The sequence below is a fragment of the Chrysemys picta genome, chromosome 6 (assembly GCF_011386835.1).
Source record: "Chrysemys picta bellii isolate R12L10 chromosome 6, ASM1138683v2, whole genome shotgun sequence".
Lineage (NCBI taxonomy): Eukaryota > Metazoa > Chordata > Testudines > Emydidae > Chrysemys > Chrysemys picta.
The window spans coordinates 130201617-130225222 of NC_088796.1; the positions used below are offsets into that span (position 1 = coordinate 130201617).

At 48.0% G+C, this 23606-nt stretch overlaps 1 protein-coding gene across 6 annotated transcripts in view; it reads left to right on the plus strand.

Annotated features, from left to right (window-relative positions):
• The first annotated feature begins 13018 nt into the window (after window positions 1–13018).
• FSD1L (fibronectin type III and SPRY domain containing 1 like) overlaps window positions 13019–23606 on the plus strand; it is a 60706-nt gene continuing 50118 nt past the window's right edge. For 4 of the 6 annotated variants that reach the window (XM_005283464.4, XM_005283465.5, XM_042861052.2 and 1 more), the window contains exons 1-2: window positions 13019–13177; window positions 22260–22355. In XM_005283464.4, the coding sequence (XP_005283521.2) occupies window positions 13163–13177; window positions 22260–22355 (111 nt within the window). In that variant the 5' untranslated portion in view covers window positions 13019–13162. Of the gene's footprint in view, window positions 13178–20192; window positions 20223–22259; window positions 22356–23606 lie in introns of those variants that run through there. The other 2 variants (XM_065549851.1, XM_042861054.2) reach the window with 2 other exon arrangements.

Genomic DNA, 23606 nt, shown 5'->3' on the forward strand with positions numbered 1-23606 from the left:
CAAGCCTTCAATGTGGAGGAAACTAGATTCAGAAGTATTTTTTTTAGCATAGGTCAGCTTGTTCCAATATGAACTTCTCAGTTTAAAGGAACTAGTGATAGGTTTAAAAATCTGTTTGATTTTCAGAGCAGTCCAGGGGACACAGCTGGCTGGATCTGAAGAAAGCCTCTATTGCGAGAGAGAGAATTCCTGAGCTATATGACTAGTGCACACAAACCACTTTGGCTTATTACAGTTTTTTGGTGCTTGGGTCACTTTCTAGTCAATTTCCTTCTGAGCCTCTCAAACAGTTGCCTAGTGATGCAAGCTTTGGGTTGTATACATAGTAGGAGGCATGTTTGTGTGTTTCCTCTAAAGTTTAAACAAGTCTTTCCTAGAATATCAGGGTGGAAGGGACCTCAGGAGGTCGTCTAGTCCAACCCCCTGCTCAAAGCAGGACCAACACCAACCATTTTTTTTTTTTTGCCCCAGATCCCTAAATGGCCTCCTCAAGGATTTCACAACCCTGGGTTTAGCAGGCCAATGCTCAAACTACTGAGCTCTCCCTCCCCCACATCTTTGTTGGCTGTCAATGGGATTTAGGCTCCTAAGTGCATAAATCCCATTTGAAAGTAATATTTAGGGGCCTAAATCAGCTAGAGGTTGTGACACTGAGCACGGCAATGCCGAAATACTTTTAAAAACCTGTGCCCCAGTGCACATCCTATTATAGGAGTAAATTCCACAGCCTTTTCAGTATTGTACATGCCTCTTTTCTGTGTCCCTCATTTTGGGGTTTGTTACACATTGCAGCCTGCATTGAGGACTTGGCAAGTTGAGAGGTATGCCCCAAAGAGCTTACAAATTTAGCATCTGATGAGAGACAAGAAGTGAATACAACAAAGAGAAAGGGAGGACAAGATAATAGTGAAATAATCACACTTACTAGTTTACTATCATAAGCAGTAGTCACAGCACACTCTGTGCTTAGTCAAGAGTTTGGTAGTCGTCGCAGCAGAAGTGGTAACTGAATCGAACATTGTGTGAGCAGTGCTATCACAAACTCTCAGATCACCCAGGACAATCTCTGGATAGCTTTACAGATGACCGGAGAAAACATCATCCTGCCTTTTCCTCAAGCAGAATGCCAGAAGAAGATAGATTAATTTAACACTAATCAAAAGACTTTTCTGGAACTTCCCCCTTCCTTCATTCTCCTTCCACTGGGAGATTTGGACACCATGTATACTATGCAACCTACTGGGTATAACGTGTCTCATACTTAAAGGTGGTCAATATTGTCATAAAACAGTTCAGTCTTGCCTGTGTGAGTGGAGCCAGTCTGTTATTTTAAAACCATTTAAATGAACAGCCTTCTAGACCTGGCCTTTATTAAATAAACCCGACTAAAACTGTGTGCAATAAGCCACACGCCGTACCAAGCCTCATGTTTCTCTCTCACACACACACACACACACACAAACACTATGAAGGGCTGGCCCTATCTATGTTTTTTTGATGTCGCCAGGCTCTGTGGAGTTCCCTACTCAGTGAGGTGTGTGGATGTCACGTACCTTTCCAACACCCAGAAGCATCACTGGCACCATTTCCGGTAGTCCATGGACTGGTAGGTGCTCTGGTGTTTTTGATTCTGCTCAAAGAAAGAGCACCAACCATAAAAACTTTTGGTCAATAAGGCCTTGGCTGGACAGATATAGTTATTTGGGTGCAAGTTTGTGTTAATTCACACCTTGGTTGTTTTTGTGCAAGTCTGCATGGATGCTCTCCTTTTGTAGCAAGGGGATCTTATTTCAATTCTGGTTAAGCTGACTGTTTTTTTTTTTTTTTTTAATAAGCTACACCAAAATAAGACACTTTATTTCTAATAATCTTGAGTAAACACTTTGGCATGGGCGGTTCTAGTTTTTTTGCCGCCCCAAGCAGGGCCGGCTCTAGGCACCAGTAAAGTAAGCAGTTGCTTGGGGCAGCAAATTTGCAGGGGCGCAAGAATCCAGCATGGGAGCTGAGAACCAACGGGGGCCCTGGGAGCTGTAGTTCCTTGGTTAGCTCCCTGCCTATAGAGCCAGCCCTGGAGCAGGGAAAGAACTATATTTCCCAGCATTCCCTTGGTCGCAATTAACAGGAAAGGGAGGGGGAAGGAGTGTAGAACTGAAACCTCATGCTGCAGCTTGCTGTGAATGGTAGGAACAGAGCCAGCTCTAGGTTTTTTGCCGCCCCCCCACCTCAGCCCTGGGCTCCCCCCGCACCCCCGTGTTGCCCCAGCCCTGGACTCTCCCCTGCCCACACCCGCTGCTGCCCCAGCTCTGGCCCCCACCTGCACCCCCCTGCTGCCCCAGTCCTGGGCTCTACCCCCACCCGCATCTCCTGCCACCCCAGCCCTGGGCTCTTCTCCCCCCCGCACCCCCTGCTGCCCCAGCCCTGGCCCCCCCCCGCACCTCCTGCCGCCCCAGCCCTGGGCTCTCCCCTCCCCCCCTGCACCTCCTGCCGCCCCAGCCCTGGGCTCTCCCCTCCCCCCCCTGCACCTCCTGCCGCCCCAGCCCTGGGCTCTCTCCCCCCCCCGCACCTCCTGCCGCCCCAGCCTCTCCCCCAAAGAAAGAATTGGGTGGACTAAATGGACTGTGCACCTCTCTATCTGAAGCCTAACAAGGGAGGTACGTGGATCCCACTAGAATTTAAAATGAAAAGTAAGGGAGGGGAGGTTCTACTAGGACCTGGGCAGCTTTAGATACAGTACCAGGCACATAGGAGGATTGACACTTCTGAGCCATGGAAGCAGAAATTGACTTTTCTTTTCCAGATTTAGCTAATATTCAGAAAGGGAATCTAGCACCTGCCTTCCAGATTTGAACACCCTCAAAATTCAGGAGTGCTCAAGCTCAGTTTGGGCAGCTGTTACTTCATTTCCCCCAAATCAAATATACTGATCCACTGTAACCTGCTGTAGAAAAAGTAGAATAAATTGAGCAAGAAATGCTTCCCAGTGGTTATTAGGACTGGAATTGCTATTTTCAACAGCCATTGCTTTTTTTTTTTTAGTTTTAGTTTTATTTGTTTAAAAGGAAGACAGTGATATTGCATTGGCAAATTCCCCATAGAAACAAAGAATGGAACAAAAGAATAATAAAGGCATCTCAACTTTTCCTCATTTATGTAGGACAGTCTTATAATATGCATCCAGATATCCTCCAATCACACAAGCTGAAAATTGTTCCACTTTACTGCAGTTCTGTAACCATATGGGAACCAATCCTGTCTGTGTTCTGTGCACATCCAAAATTCCTGCTGAATGACTCGTCCTGGGAGCAAGTAACCAGTGACCCAGGACTGGGGCGGCAGGAGGGTGCAGTTGGGGGGATGGGGGCGGAGAGAGCCCAGGGCTGGCTGGGGGGCAGCCAAAAATTTTTTTGCTTGGGGCAGCAAAAAACCTAGAGCCGGCCCTGGCCCCAAGCTTGGCAGACAGGCTGCCTTCGGCGGCATGCCTGCGGGAGGTCCCTGGTCCCGCGGATTCGGTGTACCCGCCGCCGAATCCGCAGGACCGGCGGACCTCCCGCAGGCATGCCGCCTAAGGCTGCCTGACTGCCGCCCTCGCAGGGACCGGCAGGGTGCCCCCCGTGGCTTGGAGCGCTGGTGCCTGGAGCTGCCCCTGCACTTCGGACACACAGAGTGGCAACAGGCTGTATGTGCGAAAGAGAGAGAATTTTCCAGAAAAAAGACCGGTAATGTCTAGACAAGCATTGAGAAAGTGAGAAAAAATAGCTTATATTCAAGAAAATATAATGAATATTATAAGCTTTTATAGCCTATAAATCATATATGCACATAGTTTGAAATAACTTGCGCACCAAGTACTCAGAATATTTTGATATAGATGTATATCTTAGAATCATAATTAGGGTTGGAAGAGACCTCAGGTGGTCATCTAGTCCAATCCCCTGCAGGACCAACCCCAACTAAATGATCCTAGCCAGGGCTTTGTCTTCCTTCACTTCTCTCAAAACCCTCTATTTATCCTTTCGTCAGCACTCTGATATTTACTGTGAAGGTTCCCAAAGTGATGGAGAGAAGCCAACACAAATTTATCCTCCTCTAGATCCTCTCGACCCAAGTCCATAAGATGATCACCTGCAAACTCAATCATGAAGCATGGATAGCGCATGACGCAAAAAGCGGCATGTGCACTAAAATACACAATTGTACGTATGTACAGAACAAAAGACGAAAGAACACACTAACATACGAGTATGAGCTTGGCAGGATTGCTTCACAACACTGCCGTCTCCGACTCACATTTTTCCTGATTTTATTGGCAGCGAGATTATTTATTTATTTAAATAAGCTATGAAGGCACAGTCAGAATTTTACCAGTAGCATCTGGCCAATAAAACATTCCCTTAGGAGACTGATAAGAGACATACTCATAGAAATACTAATTTTATAAGTGCAATTATCGTTTTTTTTCTCAGCCCTGACCTCCCGCCTCTCAATAATAAACAATTAGTGAAGGGTAAGGGTAGGGTAAGGGTAGGGTAAGGGTATTTGTGTAGCCAGATGTGTATATTTTTGTCATATTTGAATGAAAATGTTTATATTTAGAGAGAATCTTCTTTTTCCCATATCGCCTTTATCGACAATTTTGATAAAATTTTAAATGGATTCAGTTTTTTCTTTTTTAGAGGCCCCTCATATTGTGAGGACCTAAGCTGTAGTTTAGTTAGCTTATACTTAATCCGGCACTGGGGAAGGCACATGCGTCTGATGGTTCGTGCCTGAATTTAGACAAAGCATTCAGACCCTGAGTCAGGGACTGATCAAAAGCCCAATGAAATCAATTACAAGACTCCCTTTGCCTTCACTGGGCTTTGACCATGGCCATTTGGATCCCAAACTGTTCCCCTTCCCGGGATTTGGTGTTCTTGGTAACTCATAAAAAATAAGGCAATAACTTTAGCCTAAGGCCCCTGATTGAGCTTAGGTGTTGCCCTCCAGTGGTCTGCTATTTTAACCCCCGAATTCTCTCTAACTCCAGCAAAAAGCAGATTTCATTTTTAAACTCCACTGACTTTTATTATTTGGTTTTGCACTACTTGGGAAAAAGATGGTTGATAACTCTTGTTATCAGTGATTATGGGCACTATGGATCTACAAATTCAGAGTAACCTTTAAAAAGTTGTGCACAGAAGTGTTAAGTACTGCATTTATTTTTAAGCCCATAGTTGTATTATCAGTCTTTGTTCTAACTACAAGATACATAGCTTTATCATGCTTTACCCTTCATAAAGATATAATGCGCATGTGCAGTTTAAAATAAAAATCCCATTCTAAAGGGCATCAGAATTACGGAGATGACACACCTGAAGAACACATGGCATGAGAGAAAGCTGCATGTGCAGATTGCTCTGTAACAGTTACAATTATGATGTGGTTCTAAATCTGTTTCATGCTCCCAATAATAGGCCATGTCCTCAGATGGTGTAAATTAGTGTAAAATGACTTCAGAAGATCTATTCTGACTTGTACCAGCTAAGGCCCTGGCCCACTGGCTTCAAGAGAGTTCCAGGTTTTGGTCAAAACAGGGTTAATTTTTTTTTCTGTGCAGGAGTGACAGATTGGCTGACAGAATAGGAGGGCAAGTAATACTGAACCAGTCAACTGAACTAATCACTGTACAATGGGACATCAGTGATAATACCATTTCCTATCAGTGGCATGTGAACTTTTCTGTACAGCAGAGTAGGTTGCAACCAGGAATGCAGAAAGTGCATATTCAAGAGAAAAGGGATTGTTGCCGCCTACGTTAGGAACTGACTCATAACACACAAACTATTTTATACTGTCATACTGTTTTACTGTCCACATTCTGCAGTCAAACAATCTGGGACACTTTGAATGGGAGTATTGTATCTTCACTGCAATTGCTGCAATAAAACAAATCAAGAGTGTAGTCAAAGGCACGGATTCTTGGGAACTCATCACTCAAAGTGTGGTGTGTTCAAACAGACCCCGGTTTAAAGATGTTCTTGTTCTCCTTTATATTTCAAATGAGGGTTACATTTTTTAGGATTACAAAATTATTCAAGAGAAATTAAGTGGAAACAAATGGCTTTTTTTCTATTTGGTATGAGCCACCAGACTCTGCAATAATTAAAAAAGCAAGCATTGTCTCTAAGACCTTCGTGTTTCGTTTTCATGTGCACAGGTTCTTTATTTATAAGTTACATGAACATAAAAGGGATTTATTTTCACAATGTTTGCAGTGTTGTTGTAGCCCTGTTAGTCCTAGAATATTAGGTGGGTGAGGTAATATCTTTTATTGGACCAACTTCTGTTGCTGGCAGACACAAGCTGTCGAGCTACACAGAGCTCTTCTTCAGGTCTCTTTATTTATATAGTGACATGCACAATCACATGGCTAATTTAAATGCAAAATTCCTGCTTTTGGATGGGCAAATAGTCAATTGTCTATTATCTAATTGTAGATTTGCTCACACATATTCTTCTTTGCTCACACAGTTGTGGTAATTATGTGCACAGTTGTGTGTGCGTGATTTGAGGGGAAAAACAAAACAAAACACACACCCTCAGGATCATACAATAAATCAGTTCCAGCCCTTGAGAGGCAGCATAGCCTGCTACATGAGGCATGAGACTGGGATCTAAGAACAGCCATACTGGCTCAGACCAGCTGGGTGACCAGATGTCCCGGTTTTATAGGGACAGTCCCGATTTTTGGGTCTTTTTTTTATATAGGCTCCTATTACCCCCCACCCCATCCCGATTTTTCACACTTGCTGTCTGGTCACCCTAGGTTCATCTAGACCAGTATCCTGTCTTCTGACACTGGCCTGTGCCAGATGCTTCAGAGGGAGCGACCAGAACAGGGCAGTTTATTGAATTATCTGTCCCCTGTCATCCGGTCCCAGCTTCTGGCCATCAGAGCTTTAGGGAAACCCAGAGTATGGGGCTCCGGCCCTGACTATCTTAGCTAATAGCCATTGATGGATCTATCTTCCATGAATTTATCAAATTCATTTTTGAACCCTGTTATACTTTTGGACATCACAACATCCCCTGGGCATACCCACGTGTTGCTCGGGCACCAGCAATATTCAGAGCCCAGGGGCCCAGCTCCACCAATATTTGGGGCCGGGTGTCCTCCCCGGCCCCCCTGCGCTCCCCCCCCCACCTCCCCCGGCCCCCTCTTGCCTTCCCCGGCTCGGAGCGGGGCTGCTACTCTGAAAACTGACACACTGTCTCTTCCCTGCAGCTCCATGCTGCCTCCCTGCAGCAACTGCTGCCGCAGGGTCCTAGTGCTCCCCAGCACCCTGCCAGGACAGACTGACTCTGAGCCAGCCCTTCCCCCTCAAACCCTTCCCTTTTCTGGCAGGACCCTCCAGCAGCACAGCTCCCTCCTCCCTCCCCCTGCAGTCACCGCTCCTGCCCCATGCTGGGCAAGGAGGCAGCCCCATCCCTCACCCCCCAGTGAACCTGCAGTCAGGGGCAACAGCAGGGGAGGAGGCACACGCAGCACCCCCTGGCACCCACCACGGGGGAGGTGAGGGAGATTCCTGGACCTGAGAGGGGCCCTAGGAGCACATGCAGTGACCGTGTGCTGCTGGGGGGGCAGGAAAGGGGGGCTCCTCCCCCAGAGCTTGCTGCTGCCGGCAGCGGCAGGGAAAGGGCTGGGGGGAGTCCTCCTCTCTGGCCCCTGTCCTAGAGCATCCTGCCTGCACCCCAAACTCATCCCCAGCCCTGCCCCACCCCAGAGCCCACACCCCCAGTCAGAGCTTTCACCCCCCCACTGCACTCTCAACCCTCTACCCAAGCCCTGAGCCCCTCCCACACCCCAAACACCTCATCCCCAGTCCCAGCCAGAGCCCTCATCCCCCTGCACCCCAACCCTCTGCCCGAGCCCTGAGCCCCTCCCACACCCCATACACCTCATCCCCAGTCCCAGCCAGAGCCCTCATCCCCCTGCACCCCAACCCTCTGCCCGAGCTCTGAGCCCCTCCCACATCGCAAACCCCTCATCTGCAGCCACACCCCACAGCCCTCACCCCACACCCCTGCACCCCCTCCCTCTGCACCCCTTCCATCCCCAAACTCCCTCCCAGAGCCTGCACCCCAATCCCCTGCCCCAGCCTAGGGCCTGCACCCCAGACCTCCTCCCCCCACTCAAACTCCCTCCCAGAGCCTTGGGCAGGTGGGGGGTGGAGTTTTGGGGGGGTGGAGTTTGGGGGCGGAGTTTGGGCAGGGGCGGGTTCTGGGCACCACCAAAATTTCTACACACTTGCCACCCCTGCTGGCAATGAGTTCCACAGATTGATTGTGCACTGTATGAAGAAGTAGTTCCTTGTGTTTTTTTAAAACTTGCTGCCTATTAATTTCATTGGGTGACCCTTGGTTCCTGTGTTATGTGAAGGGGTAAATAGCACTTCCTTATTCACTTTCTCCACACCAGTCATCAGGGCCGGCTTTAAGAAGTGCAGGGCCCGATTCGAATACCCGGCAGCGATCCGGGTCTTCGGCGGCACTTCGGCAGCGGGTCTTTCACTTGCTCCGGGTCTTCCGCAGCACCGAAGGACCCGCTGCCGAAGATCTGGAGCGAGTGAAGGACCCGCCACCGAAGTGCCACCGAAGATCTGGAGTGAGTGAAGGACCCGCCACCGAAGTGCCACCGAAGACCCGGCCCACTGCTGGGCAGTAGCGTAGCTAGCGGGGTGCAGAGGAAGCAGCCGCTTCCCCTCAGCACACTTTGCAAAAGCGGCCGGAGGAGCGAGGGAGGGGCGCAGCTGGAGAAGGGGGGGGCGCATGCTGGCTGTGGCCCAGCAGCCGTGGCCGGAGGAGCGGGGGGGGTAACGCAGGCAGGCTGTGGCCCGGCAGCCGCGGCCGGAGGAGCGAGGGGGGGCGCAGGCTGGCGGCCGAGCAGCCGCAGCCGGAGGAGCCATGGGGGGGGAGGGGTGGTGCGGCCGGAGGAGCCAGCCAAGGGGGGGGCGTGGAGCAGCCGGAGGAGGAGCCGAGGGGCGTGGCCAGAGGAGGAGCCAAGGGGGGCGCCTTTTTTAGGTTTGCTCCCCCTCCTCTTAAAAGCTGGCTACACCACTGCTGCTGGGTGAGTAAAGATTAAAAAGGCGCCTATGTTAGGCGCTCTTCCTTAGGGCGTGGGGCCCTCTTAGGCGCAGGCGCGGGGGCCCTCTTAGGCGTGGGGCCTGATTCGGGGGAATCGGCCTAAAGCCAGCCCTGCCAGTCATGATTTTATAGGCCTCTATCTTAACTCCCCTCAGTCATCTCTTTTCCTAGCTGAAAAGTCCCAGTCTTTTTAATCTCCCCTCATATAGAAGCGGTTCCATACCCCTTATCATGTTTAGATTTAGTAGACCTGAGCTCAGAGTGGTAGCCGTGTTAGTGTGTAGGGTTACCATACGTCCGGATTTTCCCGGACATGTCCGGCTTTTTGGGCTCCAAATCCCCGTCCGGGGGGAAATCCCAAAAAGCCGGACATGTCCGGGAAAATCGGACATGCGGTCGGTGGCTCGGGTGCCGGGGGCTCCGCCGGCGGTGCTCGGGGGGGCCCGGTGCCGGGCCGGGGGCTCGGGGGGCCTGGCCGGCGGTGCCGGGCCGGGGGCTCGGCCAGCGGTGCTCGTGGGGGCCCGGGGCCGGGGGGCTCGGCCGGCGGCTCGGGTGCCGGGTGCCGGCGGTGCTCGGGGGTGCCGGGTGCCGGGCCGGGTGCCGGCGATGCTCGGGGGGGCCCGGTGCCGGGCCGGGGGCTCGGGGGGCCTGGCCGGCGGTGCCGGGCCGGGGGCTCGGCCAGCGGTGCTCGGGGGGGCCCGGGGCCGGGGGGCTCGGCCGGCGGCTCGGGTGCCGGGTGCCGGCGGTGCTCGGGGGGTGCCGGGTGCCGGGCCGGGTGCCGGCGGTGCTCGGGGGGGCCCGGTGCCGGGCCGGGGGGCTCGGCCGGCGGCTCGGGTGCCGGGTGCCGGGCCGGGTGCCGGCGGTGCTCGGGGGGGCCGGGTGCTGGGCCGGGCCGGGGGCTCGGCCGGCGGTGCTCGGGGGGGCCCGGTGCCGGGCCAGGCCGGGGGGCTCGGCTGGCGGCTCGGGTGCCGGGTGCCGGGCCGGGTGCCAGCGGTGCTCGGGGGGGCCCGGTGCCGGGCCAGGCCGGGGGGGCTCGGCTGGCGGCTCGGGTGCCGGGCCGGGTGCCGGCGGTGCTCGGGGGGGGCCCGGTGCCGGGCCAGGCCGGGGGGCTCGGCTGGCGGCTCGGGTGCCGGGTGCCGGCGGTGCTCGGGGGGGGCCCGGTGCCGGGCCAGGCCGGGGGGCTCGGCTGGCGGCTCGGGTGCCGGGCCGGGTGCCGGCGGTGCTCGGGGGGGCCCGGTGCCGTGCCGGGCCGGGGACTCGGGGGGCCCGGCCGGGGACTCGGGTGCCGGGTCGGGGACTCGGCAGGCGGTGCCGGGCCGGGGGCTCGGGGGACGGGCTGGGGACCTGCGGTGCCGGGGGTGGGCCGCGCCTCCTCCCCCCACACCCCCCCTTACCTGCTTCAGACTTCCCGCGACTCAAATGTTCGCGGGAAGCAGGGAAGGGGGCGGAGACTTTGGGGAGGGGGCGGGGTTGGGGGGGGGGCTGGGGGCGGGGTTGGGGCCCCTTTAAAGTGTCCTCCTTTCGGAGGCACTAAATATGGTAACCCTATTAGTGTGTATCAGCAAAAAGAACGAGAAGTACTTGTGGCACCTTAGAGACTAACAAATTTATTTGAGCATAAGTTTTAGCTATAAGTTTATAGCCCACGAAAGCTTATGCTCAAATAAATTTGTTAGTCTCTAATGTGCCACAAGTACTCCTCGTTCTTTTAGATCTGAGCTGTATTTCTGGCTCTGTTGCCTGGTCCTGTGTGACATTGGGCCAGTCATTTCACCTCTCTGTGCCCATTTTCCTTCTCAACCTTTGTCTGTCACATATTTGTCATTGTAAGCTCTTTGAGGCAGGCCTGTCTCTTGCTATGTGTTTTTACAGTGTCTGATACAGTGGGGTCCTGATCTCCCAAATCTTAAACAATACTATTAACAAAAGGGTGTGGAGTTCTACCTCACTAGAGAATTCATTTCCTCCTGTTACTAGGTATCTTGTTTTATAAAATTTCCTTTGAGTGCCTGATTGACTTTCATGAATGTAGGAAGTCCATAATGCTTTAGAAAAATCAATGATACTAAGAAAAAATGGGGGTTCATCCCTCTTAATTCCCATTTATGTCCCCAAAGCTCCTCCCTCAAAATTAAAAACACTTTGAAAGGACACTCCTTTTGCATAGTTTCAAAATTGGTTCTATAGTTATTTTTTTAAATAAATAAATAAAACAAATTGAGGCCCAAATTGGCTTAATAAATCCTTTTTACCATTAAGTGGTGATGTAGTAGTGAAGGTAGTCCTGGAGAGTTACCATAATGTGGTTTTCTTTTCTTTTACTTTGCAACCAGAGTTTATACTATTATTAATCAATGACATTACAATAATGCCAAAGCCCCAATCAAGAATGATACAGTCACAGATACTCTCAAATACTGTGAATATTTTTATAGTTATATATTTGTAAAACGTCATTGATATGAAGAGTTACCACCCATTTCAAACGCTATATGATACACTTTTTATTCCGTGGGTCAGAAGGCCCTGAAATACTATAAAGCTGGTTTACAAGGCACTAAGTAGGGCAAACTAAATAAATTTCAGGTGTAGGGAAAAAGATCCCTTATGTGTCAAGTTTGATTGCTGTATACAAGACAAAATACAAAATTGGGTGAAAACCTTAGAAAGTGGATACTCATCCTGAAACATTCAGAAATATGGTGATGTTCACAGGTGTACCCAGAATTATCATTTCAAAAGCACTGACCATGTGCTTGAGCCTCTGTCAGGCTCAGGGCCCTAAACTTTCAAAAGGAATTAGTGATTTTTATGTGTCTGACTTGAGATGCCTTATAAAGGCCCGATTTTCAGAAAGTGCTGAACACTTGCTCTCTAGAAATGAGGTCCCTTTGAGGCATCCCAGCCGGACACACAAAAATAGAGGCAAAGCAAAATCCAGTGTTGCCAACGCTTGTGATTTTAGTGCGAGTCTTGGGATAGTTGCTGCTTTTCTTAAAGCCCGAGCTCCTGTATGCATCTCAGTTTTCACTAAAATAAAATTTTATTTTTTTTAGCCCTCATGGATGTGGGAAAAAAAATGAAAGCCATGAGCCAAGTGTGCCATACAGGCTCTGAAAGCAAGAGACAAATAAAAATAACCTCAACTGTTAAAGATTTTTTTTTTTAAATGTCATGATTTTGGGGACCTGACTCATGATTTCTTGAACACCTGGAATTGCTAGCCACTGAAAATCATTGGTCACTTGTCAACTCTGGCCAGAATGAAAATGGCTTGTGTCACTGAGGGGGTGGCTATGGCATGGATACACACTCCACTGTTGGCCTTTGCCAGGTCAATACCCCCTCCACCCCTGGTGCTGCTGTGGGAATAGGATATGATAGCCCAGGCATGGATGGGACTGTGTAGGGTGACCAGACATCAAATGTGAAACATCAGGACAGGGGGTGTGGGGTAATAGGAGCCTATATAGGAAAAAGCCCCCCAAATCAGAACTGTTGCTATCAAATTGGGACATCTGGTCCCCCTAGGACTGTGTCCAGTTACTGCACTGGGTAGAGCATGTGTGCGGGCCGGACGCGACCCTGCGACTCCAGGGCAGGTAAGGCGCCGCATTCCTTTAGCGTGAGACGCCCACAGCCCAATCCCTCATCACGCCCACTGCGCAGGCGCCAGCGCTGCAGCTCGCACCACCGTCTCTCTCGCCTTTCCCCTCCCACCTCGAGGTAGACGTTCCAAGTCACGTACGGGACGGGGGAAGGGGCGGGGTGGAGGCGGTGCCTGGTGGAGGCGTCGCGTCTCTATTGGCCGAGCAAGCAAGGAGGCGGTGCGTCCTGCCCGGGAAAGGGCGGGCACGCTCGGCAGGGATGGAAGGGGGTTTGTGGAGGACAGGACGGCGCACGCGCAGGGGTGTGGCTGGGGGCGGGGCCGACGAGCGCGGAGGGTGCAAGAGCGGAGCCTCTCGCCCGCAAGCGACTTTGATTAGCGGGCGGGCTGAGGCGGTGGGTGTCTTCCGCGCGCGCCTGCGGCAGCCTCGCTATGGAGGCTCAGAAAGTGAGTGAGCGCGCGCGCGCCCGGCGCCCCCCCGCCCCTGGGGGGTGGCAGTGGGTGACCCCGGTGTGAGGGAGTGCCGCCGGGGGGGGGCGCCTCTCCGGGGGGTAACGGGCCGCGCCCACTCTCACGCGTGAGCCCTGCGCGGCCTCCCCGCAGGTGTGTGGGGGCGGCTGCGTGGAGCCAGCGGGAGTTGCTGCGGGGGTGTGGGGGGCAGGTTGGGCTGACTCGCTCCTCGCCCCCCTCAAGCCGTGGGGCGGGTCTGGGGAAGCCGGGGGGGGGGGGGTTGTAGCAGCCTGTGGGGGTGTCAGAGGCTTGTTTTGCGTTCAGTGGAAAGCTCTCCGCCGCACGGGGAAGCGGAGTTGCAGCCTCGGGAAATCGCTGTGTAAGTGCTGGGTGTTGTCAGCGGATCGCCGAGCGGCCCGAAACAAGGCTCGCCTCGAAGCTGCCTTGAGAGGAGCGGGCAGAGTTAGGGGGCCTGGAGCAGGCTGGATCCTGGGGCAACTCTTGCTTTGTGTCTTAGGGTCCTAGAGGCAGGAGGATGCGGAGGTGGAGTGTAGCTGCACAGTAAATGTAGCTTCCATTAAACAGGTCTAACTTAAAATCTTCATGGGGAGGGGGAAATGCATCCTTCTGTCTGTACCTCTACATTTCTCTTTCTCCTTCGCTGTTTGTCTAACGTTGGTAGGCTTTGGAGAAGGCTTTTTCACAGAGAAGTGGTATGAAAACTGTACAGCAGCTTAATAAAATTCTTAAATCTGTTCTTAGCTGAGAAGAAACCCACCTGGGATGTAGTGTGATGGGGAGGGGAACAGCGTACATGCCCGTCAGTTCCAGGGAAGTAGCAGGTTTCCCTAAGAGATTTGCCCATACTAGTGAGACAATGTTTAGGAAGTGGAAGGAAAAATTCTTTTCAGTAACTTAACATACTGCAAAATGAGCACCTGTAAGAGATAGCTACTAGGAAGAAAATGCTGGGAAAATAGATGGAAACTGTTCTACAATATTGCTCTGATCTTTCCTACAAGAGGGATGTAAAGGGGTTGTGAACCAACAAATGTAACTGTTGAGCTTAACAAAAGATTTGGCATCCTGCGTGTTGGGATGCTAATTGTGTGTTTACAGGTACATGTTATAAAACACCAATATGGAATAGATCACTCTCTTGTTGTGCATTTTGGCCACCACTAATTAGATTGTTGACATAGGTGAATCCCTCTGTTTACTGTTAATGTGAAACTGCATTGAAGGGGACAAATTAATTAAACTTCTTGTATGTTTTTAAAATGTGGCTGTTGACCTGCAGAGATGTGGCTGGGTTAGGAGACTGGACCAAGAGGAAAAAGTTAGTATAGACTCTGCAAGTAATCTTGACCCAACTTTGTGGGTCCCTGGCCAGGTGTCTGGAAGGATTTTCCCTGCCTCCTCCTTCAGGACCTCACTTTACTACTGGCAATAGCCCAGAAATACTGGAACTACTGTTGGCTATGAGTTGTACCTTGACTTTTTGGGTCTTGAAAAATTTCACACACGTTGTCTGGACAACTAAGGTTACTAGTACTTTGAAATATGCAGATGAGAAATGCTACCACCTAACTGGTTAAGACAGCTCTGTGGTAGCCTCCTGTCATAGAATCTATGATTCTATCCAGATGCTCTCACGGGACCTCTTGGTTGAAGAGGTAAGGGGGTGAACCTCTGTAAGTCTCTGCCTCGTTAAATGTTGTATAAAATTGAATCTCTATCCACTTTTAGTTGCTGGACGGGAAAAGGAATTCCCCCTCCGCCCAACCATCCAGCGGTGGGGGAGAGGGCCTTTGTTATTCTACTGATTCTCCCAGTCTTGAGTAATGGCTTCTGCTTTATACTTTTCCAAACAGTATCATTCACATGATTTCTGAGTTTCACTGCTGCCCCACGGGGTTCTGCATAGTATCCTTAAAACTGACAATAGGTATTGTTCTCCCTTTGGTGCAGCTTGGAGAAGCTATGAAAAGTAGCAGAAATATTACAGCTCTTTTCAGACTTGAAGGTGGCAGTAGCTTGGCTTATGCTGGGTTCATGTTTTGAAAGTTACCTTTTGAAATCATAATGGCTTGAAACATCATTCTTAAATGAAAGATTTTGCAGAGGCTCAGACTCAGAGTAGGTCCCCTTGCTAGGGCCAAGGAAATTGATTGAATACTACTTAATATACATAACCTTATTAATTTAATATTTGAGGTGTTCAGTTGCTATGTGGGTGCCATATAAATCAATTGTCTGTTATTTAGGAAGGCACATGTTGTGTATCTGTAAACTTAAAGTCTTGTCATGTCTATTACTTGTTGTGTAGTGTAGTATGACAGACTTGCTTGTGAAATTTTAGATGCACAAAATGTATTGTAGTCTTCCTTTCGTTAATCCCATCTAATGGAGTCTACTTTACGAGTCCTCTCTCTCTCTCTCTCTCTCTCTCTCCAGAGTGCTCTGTTCAATGCTATATATGCTATATCCTTTAGTCTATCACCCCACATTCTAATGTCTTCCTTTATGATATTCCACTGACGCTTTGGAGTTTCACCCAGACCAGTAAAGTGTCACCTGTAACCTTGTGTGCTTCTGTACTGTGCAACTTTGACTCTGAGACCTGACACCAGCAACCTGCTTACATCACAGTGACCTCACCCTGGCTTCCACCAGCCTGATTATTTCATGCAGGGTGATACTAACTACCCCTCTGGTCCTGTGTCTACCCGAAACTGTCTCCCATGCAGTGCTCAGCCCTTCTCTAAGGGACCAGCAAATTTGATCATAGAATAATCATAGAATACCAGGGTTGGAAGGGACCTCAGGAGGTCCTCTAGTCCAACCCCCTGCTCAGGGCAGGGCAGGACCAATCCCCAGACAGATTTTTGTCCCAGACCCCTAAATGGCCCCCTCAAGGATTGAACTCACAACCAGGGGTTTAGCAGGCTAATACTCATAAGGTTTTGTAAGTGCTAAAATGAGAAGACCTTACACAGTATCAGCCTGTTTGACTGTGGATTTTACTCTTTCAGTTTAAAACACTCCACTAAGATGGTTGTGCAATAAAACAAGATTGTTTATTAATAAATGACAGATATTTAAATGATACCAAACAGAAGGAATTGGGCTAGAAAAGGTTCCAAATAAACAAAAGTGAAAATATGCTTGTGATAAATGAGGGGGGGATAGCTCCCTTTTGTGGACAGCCAGTTGGCTATGGAATCGCTCTTGGTGGTGGTTCTCTGCTTCCTTTACCTGTAAAGGGTTAACAATCCCACAGGTAAAAGAAAAGGAGTGGGCACCTGATCAAAAGAGCCAATGGGAGGGCTAGAAACTTTTAAAATTGGTGGGGTGGAGGGAAATCAAAAAACAAAAACCTTCCCTGTGTCTGGGTGTTGTGGTTCTCCAGGAAAGAGGGGAACAGGGAGCAGTTACGCTGTGAGAAGCTTAAGCCAGATATGAAAAACCATCAGATTATACCTAGAGGTTGCTTATCTGAAACCCCAGATATGTAAGTAAATTAGGGAATGTCTAGAAAGATGCGATTAGGTTTATTTCTGTTGGTTTCTTATTGGCTTGTGGGCTCCTCTGTGCTAACCCCAAATACTTTTTGTTTTGTCTTTAACCTTTAAGCTGGACGTCAAGGAGGTTATTCTTGATTATATTTTGTAAGTGGGTTTTGTAAATCTAGCAAAAGCCTAAGTTCCAGATGTATTTCTTTTTTGTTTTTAATAAAATTTACCTTTTTTAAGAACCGGATTGGATTTTCAGTCTTCTAAAATGTTTGTGCATATGTTAAATTAGCTGTTGCCACCAGCTAATTTCCTTTGTTTTTCTTTCTCAGCTCTTCCCCAGAGAGGGGTGGGGGGTGAAAGGGCTTGAGGGTACCCCACAGGAAGGAATTCCAAAGTGTGCCTTTCTGGTTTCAAAGGGAGTGTGTTTGTGTGTTTGTTTGTTTTGTTTGTGTATTTGGGTGGTGGCATCATCTAAGCATACAAAGTCAGAGAGAAACTGTAACCTTGGGAGTTTAATAATACTGGCCACTCCAGGCTTGTAATTTTTAGAATCCATGCTCGTCCCCACTTTCTGCACTCGAAGTGTCAGAGTGGGGAATCAGCCTTGACAGTGCTTCTAATACTAAAACCCAATTTGACAAGCTGGGATCTTTTGTTTAAAATGGACTATGGTGGAAAAAATCAGTCTTCTAGCACGGCTGGCTAGTCCTTAGCCAGGATCCAACTCAGATCTCAAAGTGCTTGATGTCTTTGTTTCTTCAGGTGAAGAATGCCAAAATGGCTTGCTTTCTCCACTCATATTCTCAAGGTTCATCCTTGTTTTCAAAGGCAGGAAACCCTCCTGGGGGCTCAGCTTGCTGTGTCCACCAGAGAGCTGATGCCATGTTGATTTTTTTTTCTGAGTCTCCTCCTCTTTGATGGCTTTGTTTAAGTTTTATGTAAATGTACTTCCATTGTGTCTCGATCAATTTACATTGGAGACACATACAAGCAGGCAGAGCCACATTCCTTGGTCTAGCCCAGGGTGCCTTAAGCCCTACCACATTTTAAGAACATTTCCAGCACATTTATAATTTTTCATGTTAACAGTACATAATCTCACAAGAATACTAATGATCAGTGAGTTACTAGTTTTTCAATGATATATTACAAGACATCCTTTAAATTAATATAACGACAAGTATGTGGGGTGCACTGAGCTGATCAGGCCAGCTGAGACTCACTGCTACATATACCTCTACCCCGATATAACATGAATTCGGATATAACATGAATTGAGATATAACACGGTAAAGCAGTGCTCTGGGAGGAGGGGGGGGGCGGGGCTGCGCACTCTGGTGGATCAAAGGAAGTTCAATTTAACGTGGTTTCACCTATATCGCGGTAAGATTTTTTTTTTTTTTTTTTTGCTCCCGATGACAGCGTTGTAGTGAGGTAGAGGTGTACCAGAAAGCCCTATGCCATCTTCTCATGAGGGTGGGTTATAGTTTTGCCAATCACTTCTTGGGTTGACCTCTCTCTTTCCTTCTATCTTGATGGGTTGGTCTTACCCACATAGTTGTCAGGGCTGTGCTTTACACAACCAAACCATTTCAGCCTGCACTCCCTCAATACAAAATGTATCAAATCACATCATGTAACTCATGGGCGGTAATGTGCTATTCAGAGGCACTAAATCGAATTCTTAAATTACAATGTAGTTAATTTGCCATGATCGGATTGTTGGCATACAATATTAAAAACACATCTAAACCTTATTTTAGGGCTTCAGTGACTCCATGAACATGTACTAAGCCTACTAGCCAGAAGGAAGTACAAAAATGAAGGGGCTCCCCAGTGACCTCCAGGACCGTGCCTGATAAACACAATGCTTACCTTCTGTGCAGTAAAAACAACGAGGAGTCCTTGTGACACATTAGAGACTAACACACTTCTGTGCAGTGTTATTTGAATCCCCCTCAGTAGGGAAATAGCCAAGGGTCTTCACTGCAACTTGATTGTTAGGCCATTCTCCTATGGGATGTAAGCCTCTACTTTTTGCTCATAGCCAGGTCTACACTAGAAACTTACATTGGTATAACTATGTTGCCCAGGGCTGTGAAAAATCCATACCCCTGAGCGACACAGTTAAACAGACCTAGCTTCTGGTGTAGACAATGCTAATTCTCTCATCAGCATAACTACTGCCTCTGGGGGAGGTGGACTAACTGTGTCAATGGGAGAAGCCCTCCTGTTGGCACATTAGCATCTTCACTGAAGGTTTTCAGCTGTGCCACTGCAGCCTTTTAAGTATAGATTGGTCGGTCCTCTGTTTTCCTACAATTCATCTTAATGAAATTATGGACAGCAGAAGAGATGCCGGAGCTGCCAGCCTTCAGAGATGAGCTGCAATCTGCTTCATCTTGCATTTTACTACTCAATTGGACGATTATTTGCAAACAAAATACTAGAGCTAGAAGTCAGCAGCTTATTTGAAATTGATGGCTTGGGCCCCAACACCTGCCAAGGAAAGCTACCCACTCCATTAGCGGATTTTTCAGCCTTTACTTTTTTTCACCATTATGGAAAATGTATGGTTAGGATTAAAGTTAGCCAAACTTTATGCTATTCCTTCCTGCTTGATGAAACTGTAGCTTTGAAAGTTTTATATACTATTTCTAATAGTCTTGCTGATCCTTGTTTCTCCCCCTGTTCCCTCTCTTCTCCCCCACCCCCCCATTAGTCCAAACTCTAGGATCATTGGCACAATCTTGTTTATGGTGGGACAACTGTTAGCAAGTAGAAAACGGGAGTGGTACAGTACGTTGTTTGTATTTTAGGAGTGGCTGTGCAAAGGACTTTATTTGAATGTTACCTAGATAGACCTTTGCCTTTAGGTAAATTCAGACTTTTTTTTATTGTACATGGCTATAAAATCTTTTTCAAATGGCAGAACCAACAGGATCTAGTAAATCTAATCCTCTTTTGACTTGGGAGTTTTCTGACTCATCCATACTGACAGTTATATTTATAGGATCTCAGGCTTAGCTGTGGGCTTGTCTGACACAAGCACAATTGCTTCTGGTCAGTAGTGAACCAGAAAGCAGCTGGTCAGATTAGACTGTCTGAGGGAATAACTTAAAAACAACTTTGTCCATAATACTCCTATATAATACTTACTTAACCAATGGGAAAGCTTCTATTCTCAACCAAATGGTAGCAATATATTCATAACAGTAACTTGAGGGAAGTAATGGGTCCTGGTACACATCACCATAGCAATTTGACTGTCCTTAGTGAATACTAAAAAAATTGGCAAGGTCTAGCAATTGTATGCAGTTGCACACAATTAACCAGAGTAGTATTGCATGATTACCTCATGCCAACTCTTGATAGGTGTAGAGGTAAACTTGCCTTCCAATTTCAAGTTTGGAATCTTTTCCTAAGGGCCTTCTGGCAGGAACCAGGGACTGTAGATAGCTTGCTGATTCTTCCACTGAAACATTGATCAGTGATGCTCTCCTATTAAAATGCTCAGAGTGCAGGTAGGTGGATGCTAGTATAATTCAGTTCTTAGTGTTCTCCATGGCTTTCCTTTCAATATTCTATCGAACTGGATGTTGGCATACCCTCTAGAGGCAGTGGACAGCATCCCACCAGTTTTAGTTACCTGAGTGCTATACCTCTAGGTTGATCAGCAGGCTTGTTTCTAGGCAGTTACCCAGTTTCAAGTATTTTTTTTAATAATTCTAATTAACTGGAGAATCACAGAAATGCTTTATTTGTGAGGTCAGAAATAATAAATTTCCTGTGATGCATTTGTAGAATGAATTAAGGACGGGACTAGGAAGAAATGTTAGTTTAAACACAGTTGCTTATATACCAACTTCTGTTGACAACAAAGTCCAAAACACTTAAGTTTTAGCTACTTTTTATACAAATTACATGATCAAAGGTGTAAAGAAGTCTTTTCTACTCCTTAAAATAAGGAAAAAAACGTATACCTTGGTGAACACCTCTTAGATCAGTGTTTCTCAATATGGCCACTGTGGCTGCATGTGGCCACTAGGGGCTTTTTGTGTGGCCACAGCCTCCTGGGTTGTGATATGGGGGGGGCAAAGCAGTGGCCCCTCCCAGGGCTGCCAGTAGGGGTTGGGCCCTGACCCCTTCTGGAGCCACAAATGCTGGAGGAGTAGGCAGGCGGCAGCGCTCGGGCTTCAGATCTGGGGTGGTGGGCGGCAGGCTCCAGCCATGTGGTGGTGGGCTCCATTCCCCTGGCCCCAGGCTTACTCCTGCCCCCACCCGTTGCCTCCTCTGGCCCTGGGCTCTGGCCGTTTTGCTCTGACTCCTAGCTGCAGGATTTTGGACTCCACCCATGGGCCCACGTGATCTAGCCCCAGCCATGTGGCAGTGACTATCAGCCCCAAGTTCACCCCCTCACCCCACGCATTGCCCCGGGCTGCCACTGCATCTTCCGGCCCTGGTCTTACTGGGCTATGCAGCTGCAGGGCTCCAGTCCCTGAACTCACCCCCACATCATCCCTGGCCCCGAGCTGCCTCCCTATCCGCCTCCCTATCCACCTCCCCATCCAGGCTTAATTTGTCCCTCAGCTTACCAGGGCTGAGTAAATCTGTTGTGAAAAATATTTGTATGTCTGTTTTCACTGCATCCCTGCTAGCTAGCAAGTCCGCTGCTAAGAAAAGTGATCTTAACAAAATACAAATATTAGTTTTCACACAGACTTACTAGCTAGCAAGTCTTAAAAATATAAGCAAGCAAAAGAAACCCCAACAAAAAGGGACAAGAACATGCAAAACACATTTGTTTTTTTTCTATTTAGGTCCAGTAAAGAAGAGAAAACTGTACATTTTTATTATTGAGTCTGCAAAAAACCCCCACATAAATATGCACATGTCCAAATCATTATTTGTTTTTCCTAACGTTAATTCAGTATTTTAGGAAAAATTGTCAAAGCGGCCACCAGCAATAGTTGGTGGCTGCATGCTGAGGTCACCAAAACATTTCTTGTGAGAAACCCCTATCTTAGATCTCTCATCTTTGACTGTTTTGGGCCTTCCTAGCTTTAACAAAACTTTAAAAACAAGGAGTCTGGTGGCACCTTAAAGACTAACAGATTTATCTGGGCATAAGCTTTCGTGGGTAAAAACCTCACTTCTTAATGCAGGCATTATATACTGACCCATGGAGAGCAGGGAGTTACTTTGCAAGTGGAGAACCAGTGTTGACAGGGCCAGTTCAATCAGGGTGGATGTGGTCCACTCCCAATAATAGATGAGGAGGTGTCAATTCCAGGAGAGGAAAAACTGCTTCTGTAATGAGCCAGCCACTCCCAGTCCCTATTCAAACCCAGATTAATGGTGTTAAATTTGCATTAGGACTTGAATGCATGTTTGTATTGTCCTTGTGGTGTTGCAGTGGGAAGTGGTGATAGGCAGGCAAAGTTTTCATTAGGTGGTAAACATTGTCTTTGGGGTGGGAAACTATTTAAAATTGCTCACAAGATGTATAATAATCTTTACATAAATATTGAATTCTCTCTTGAATTTCTTTGTAATCCCAGGAAGCTCTACAAAGGATTATCTCTACTCTGGCGAACAAAAATGATGAAATCCAGAACTTTATCGACACACTGAACCATACATTAAAAGGTGTTCAGGTACATGTGTTAATATCTGCAAATCATATTTGCAAATGTGATGAAGTTGGGAGGTGGATCATAGAAGATCATGCGGTTGGTAGGGATCTTAGGAGGTCATCTAGTCCAATCCCCTGCTTAAAGCAGGACTAATCCCCAAACAGATTTTTAACCCCAGTTCCCTAAATGGCCTCCTCAAGGAGTGAACTCACAACCCTGGGTTTAGCAGGCCAATGCTCAAACCACTGAGCTATCCCTCCCCCCATGTCCAGTCCAATCCAATCCAACTTGGATTATTCTCATTTAAAAAAATTCTTGGTGTGTAAAGAGCTGCTAATAACTCTTAAAACCAAAAAGGAAAGCTGTTGTGGTGGTTTTTTGTTTATGGGTGATTCTATTGAAAGTATACATTTAAATTCTGAAACTGGAAAATCCCTGTTTTTGTAAAATGCTGTGACTGGACTCAACTATTAGGGAAGAGTCTACATTATTTTGAAGCTTCTGCCACCTTGTTTGACATGGAAGCTGTGGTAGTTGGAGTTGAGTGTAAACTTTTTTCCTAGTTAAATCCATCTCACATTCTTCTGAAAAGCCAATATTCATCTGACATGTTGAGATTTCTTTGGTCTGAGCATCAACACTTGTCTTGCTTTTCAGGTTAGTGCTTTTAAAGCAGTAAATTGGAGGATGACAGACTGTCAGGTTTATGTTGGTTCCTGTATTATCTACCCCTTCTCTATCTAAAACAAGGATTAATTATTTTCTAATTTCTTTACTGCCTGATGCTTATACCTCTGTACTGTGCTCTTTGCTCAGCATTCATTGATCTGTTTGTAACACTGTAAATCTAAGCTAGTTTCTTAAGGAGGGGCAAATAAAACCAATTGCTGCTCATAGAGCTAGGTAGTTTTTGTGTGTGTGTGAACTACTAGTCTTCTGTGTATGAGAGCTTGAGACTCATGAAAATGAAGGGCTCGTATTATTGGATAACTAATGGTCACACTTACCTGTGTGCTGTGCAGGATTCTGTATGTGGCTTTGTTGACATAACCAACTGGTGGCCTGTAATACTCTAAATTCTCTAGTCTGCTTAACAGGTTTCAGAGTGGTAGCTGTGTTAGTCTGTATCAGCAAAAACAATGAGGAGGCCTTGTGGCACCTTAGAGACTAACAAATTTATTTGGGCATAAGCTTTCATGGGCTAGAACTCACTTCATCAGATGCATGAAGTGAAAAATACAGTTTGCAAATTAATTCCAGTTCTGCAGCTTC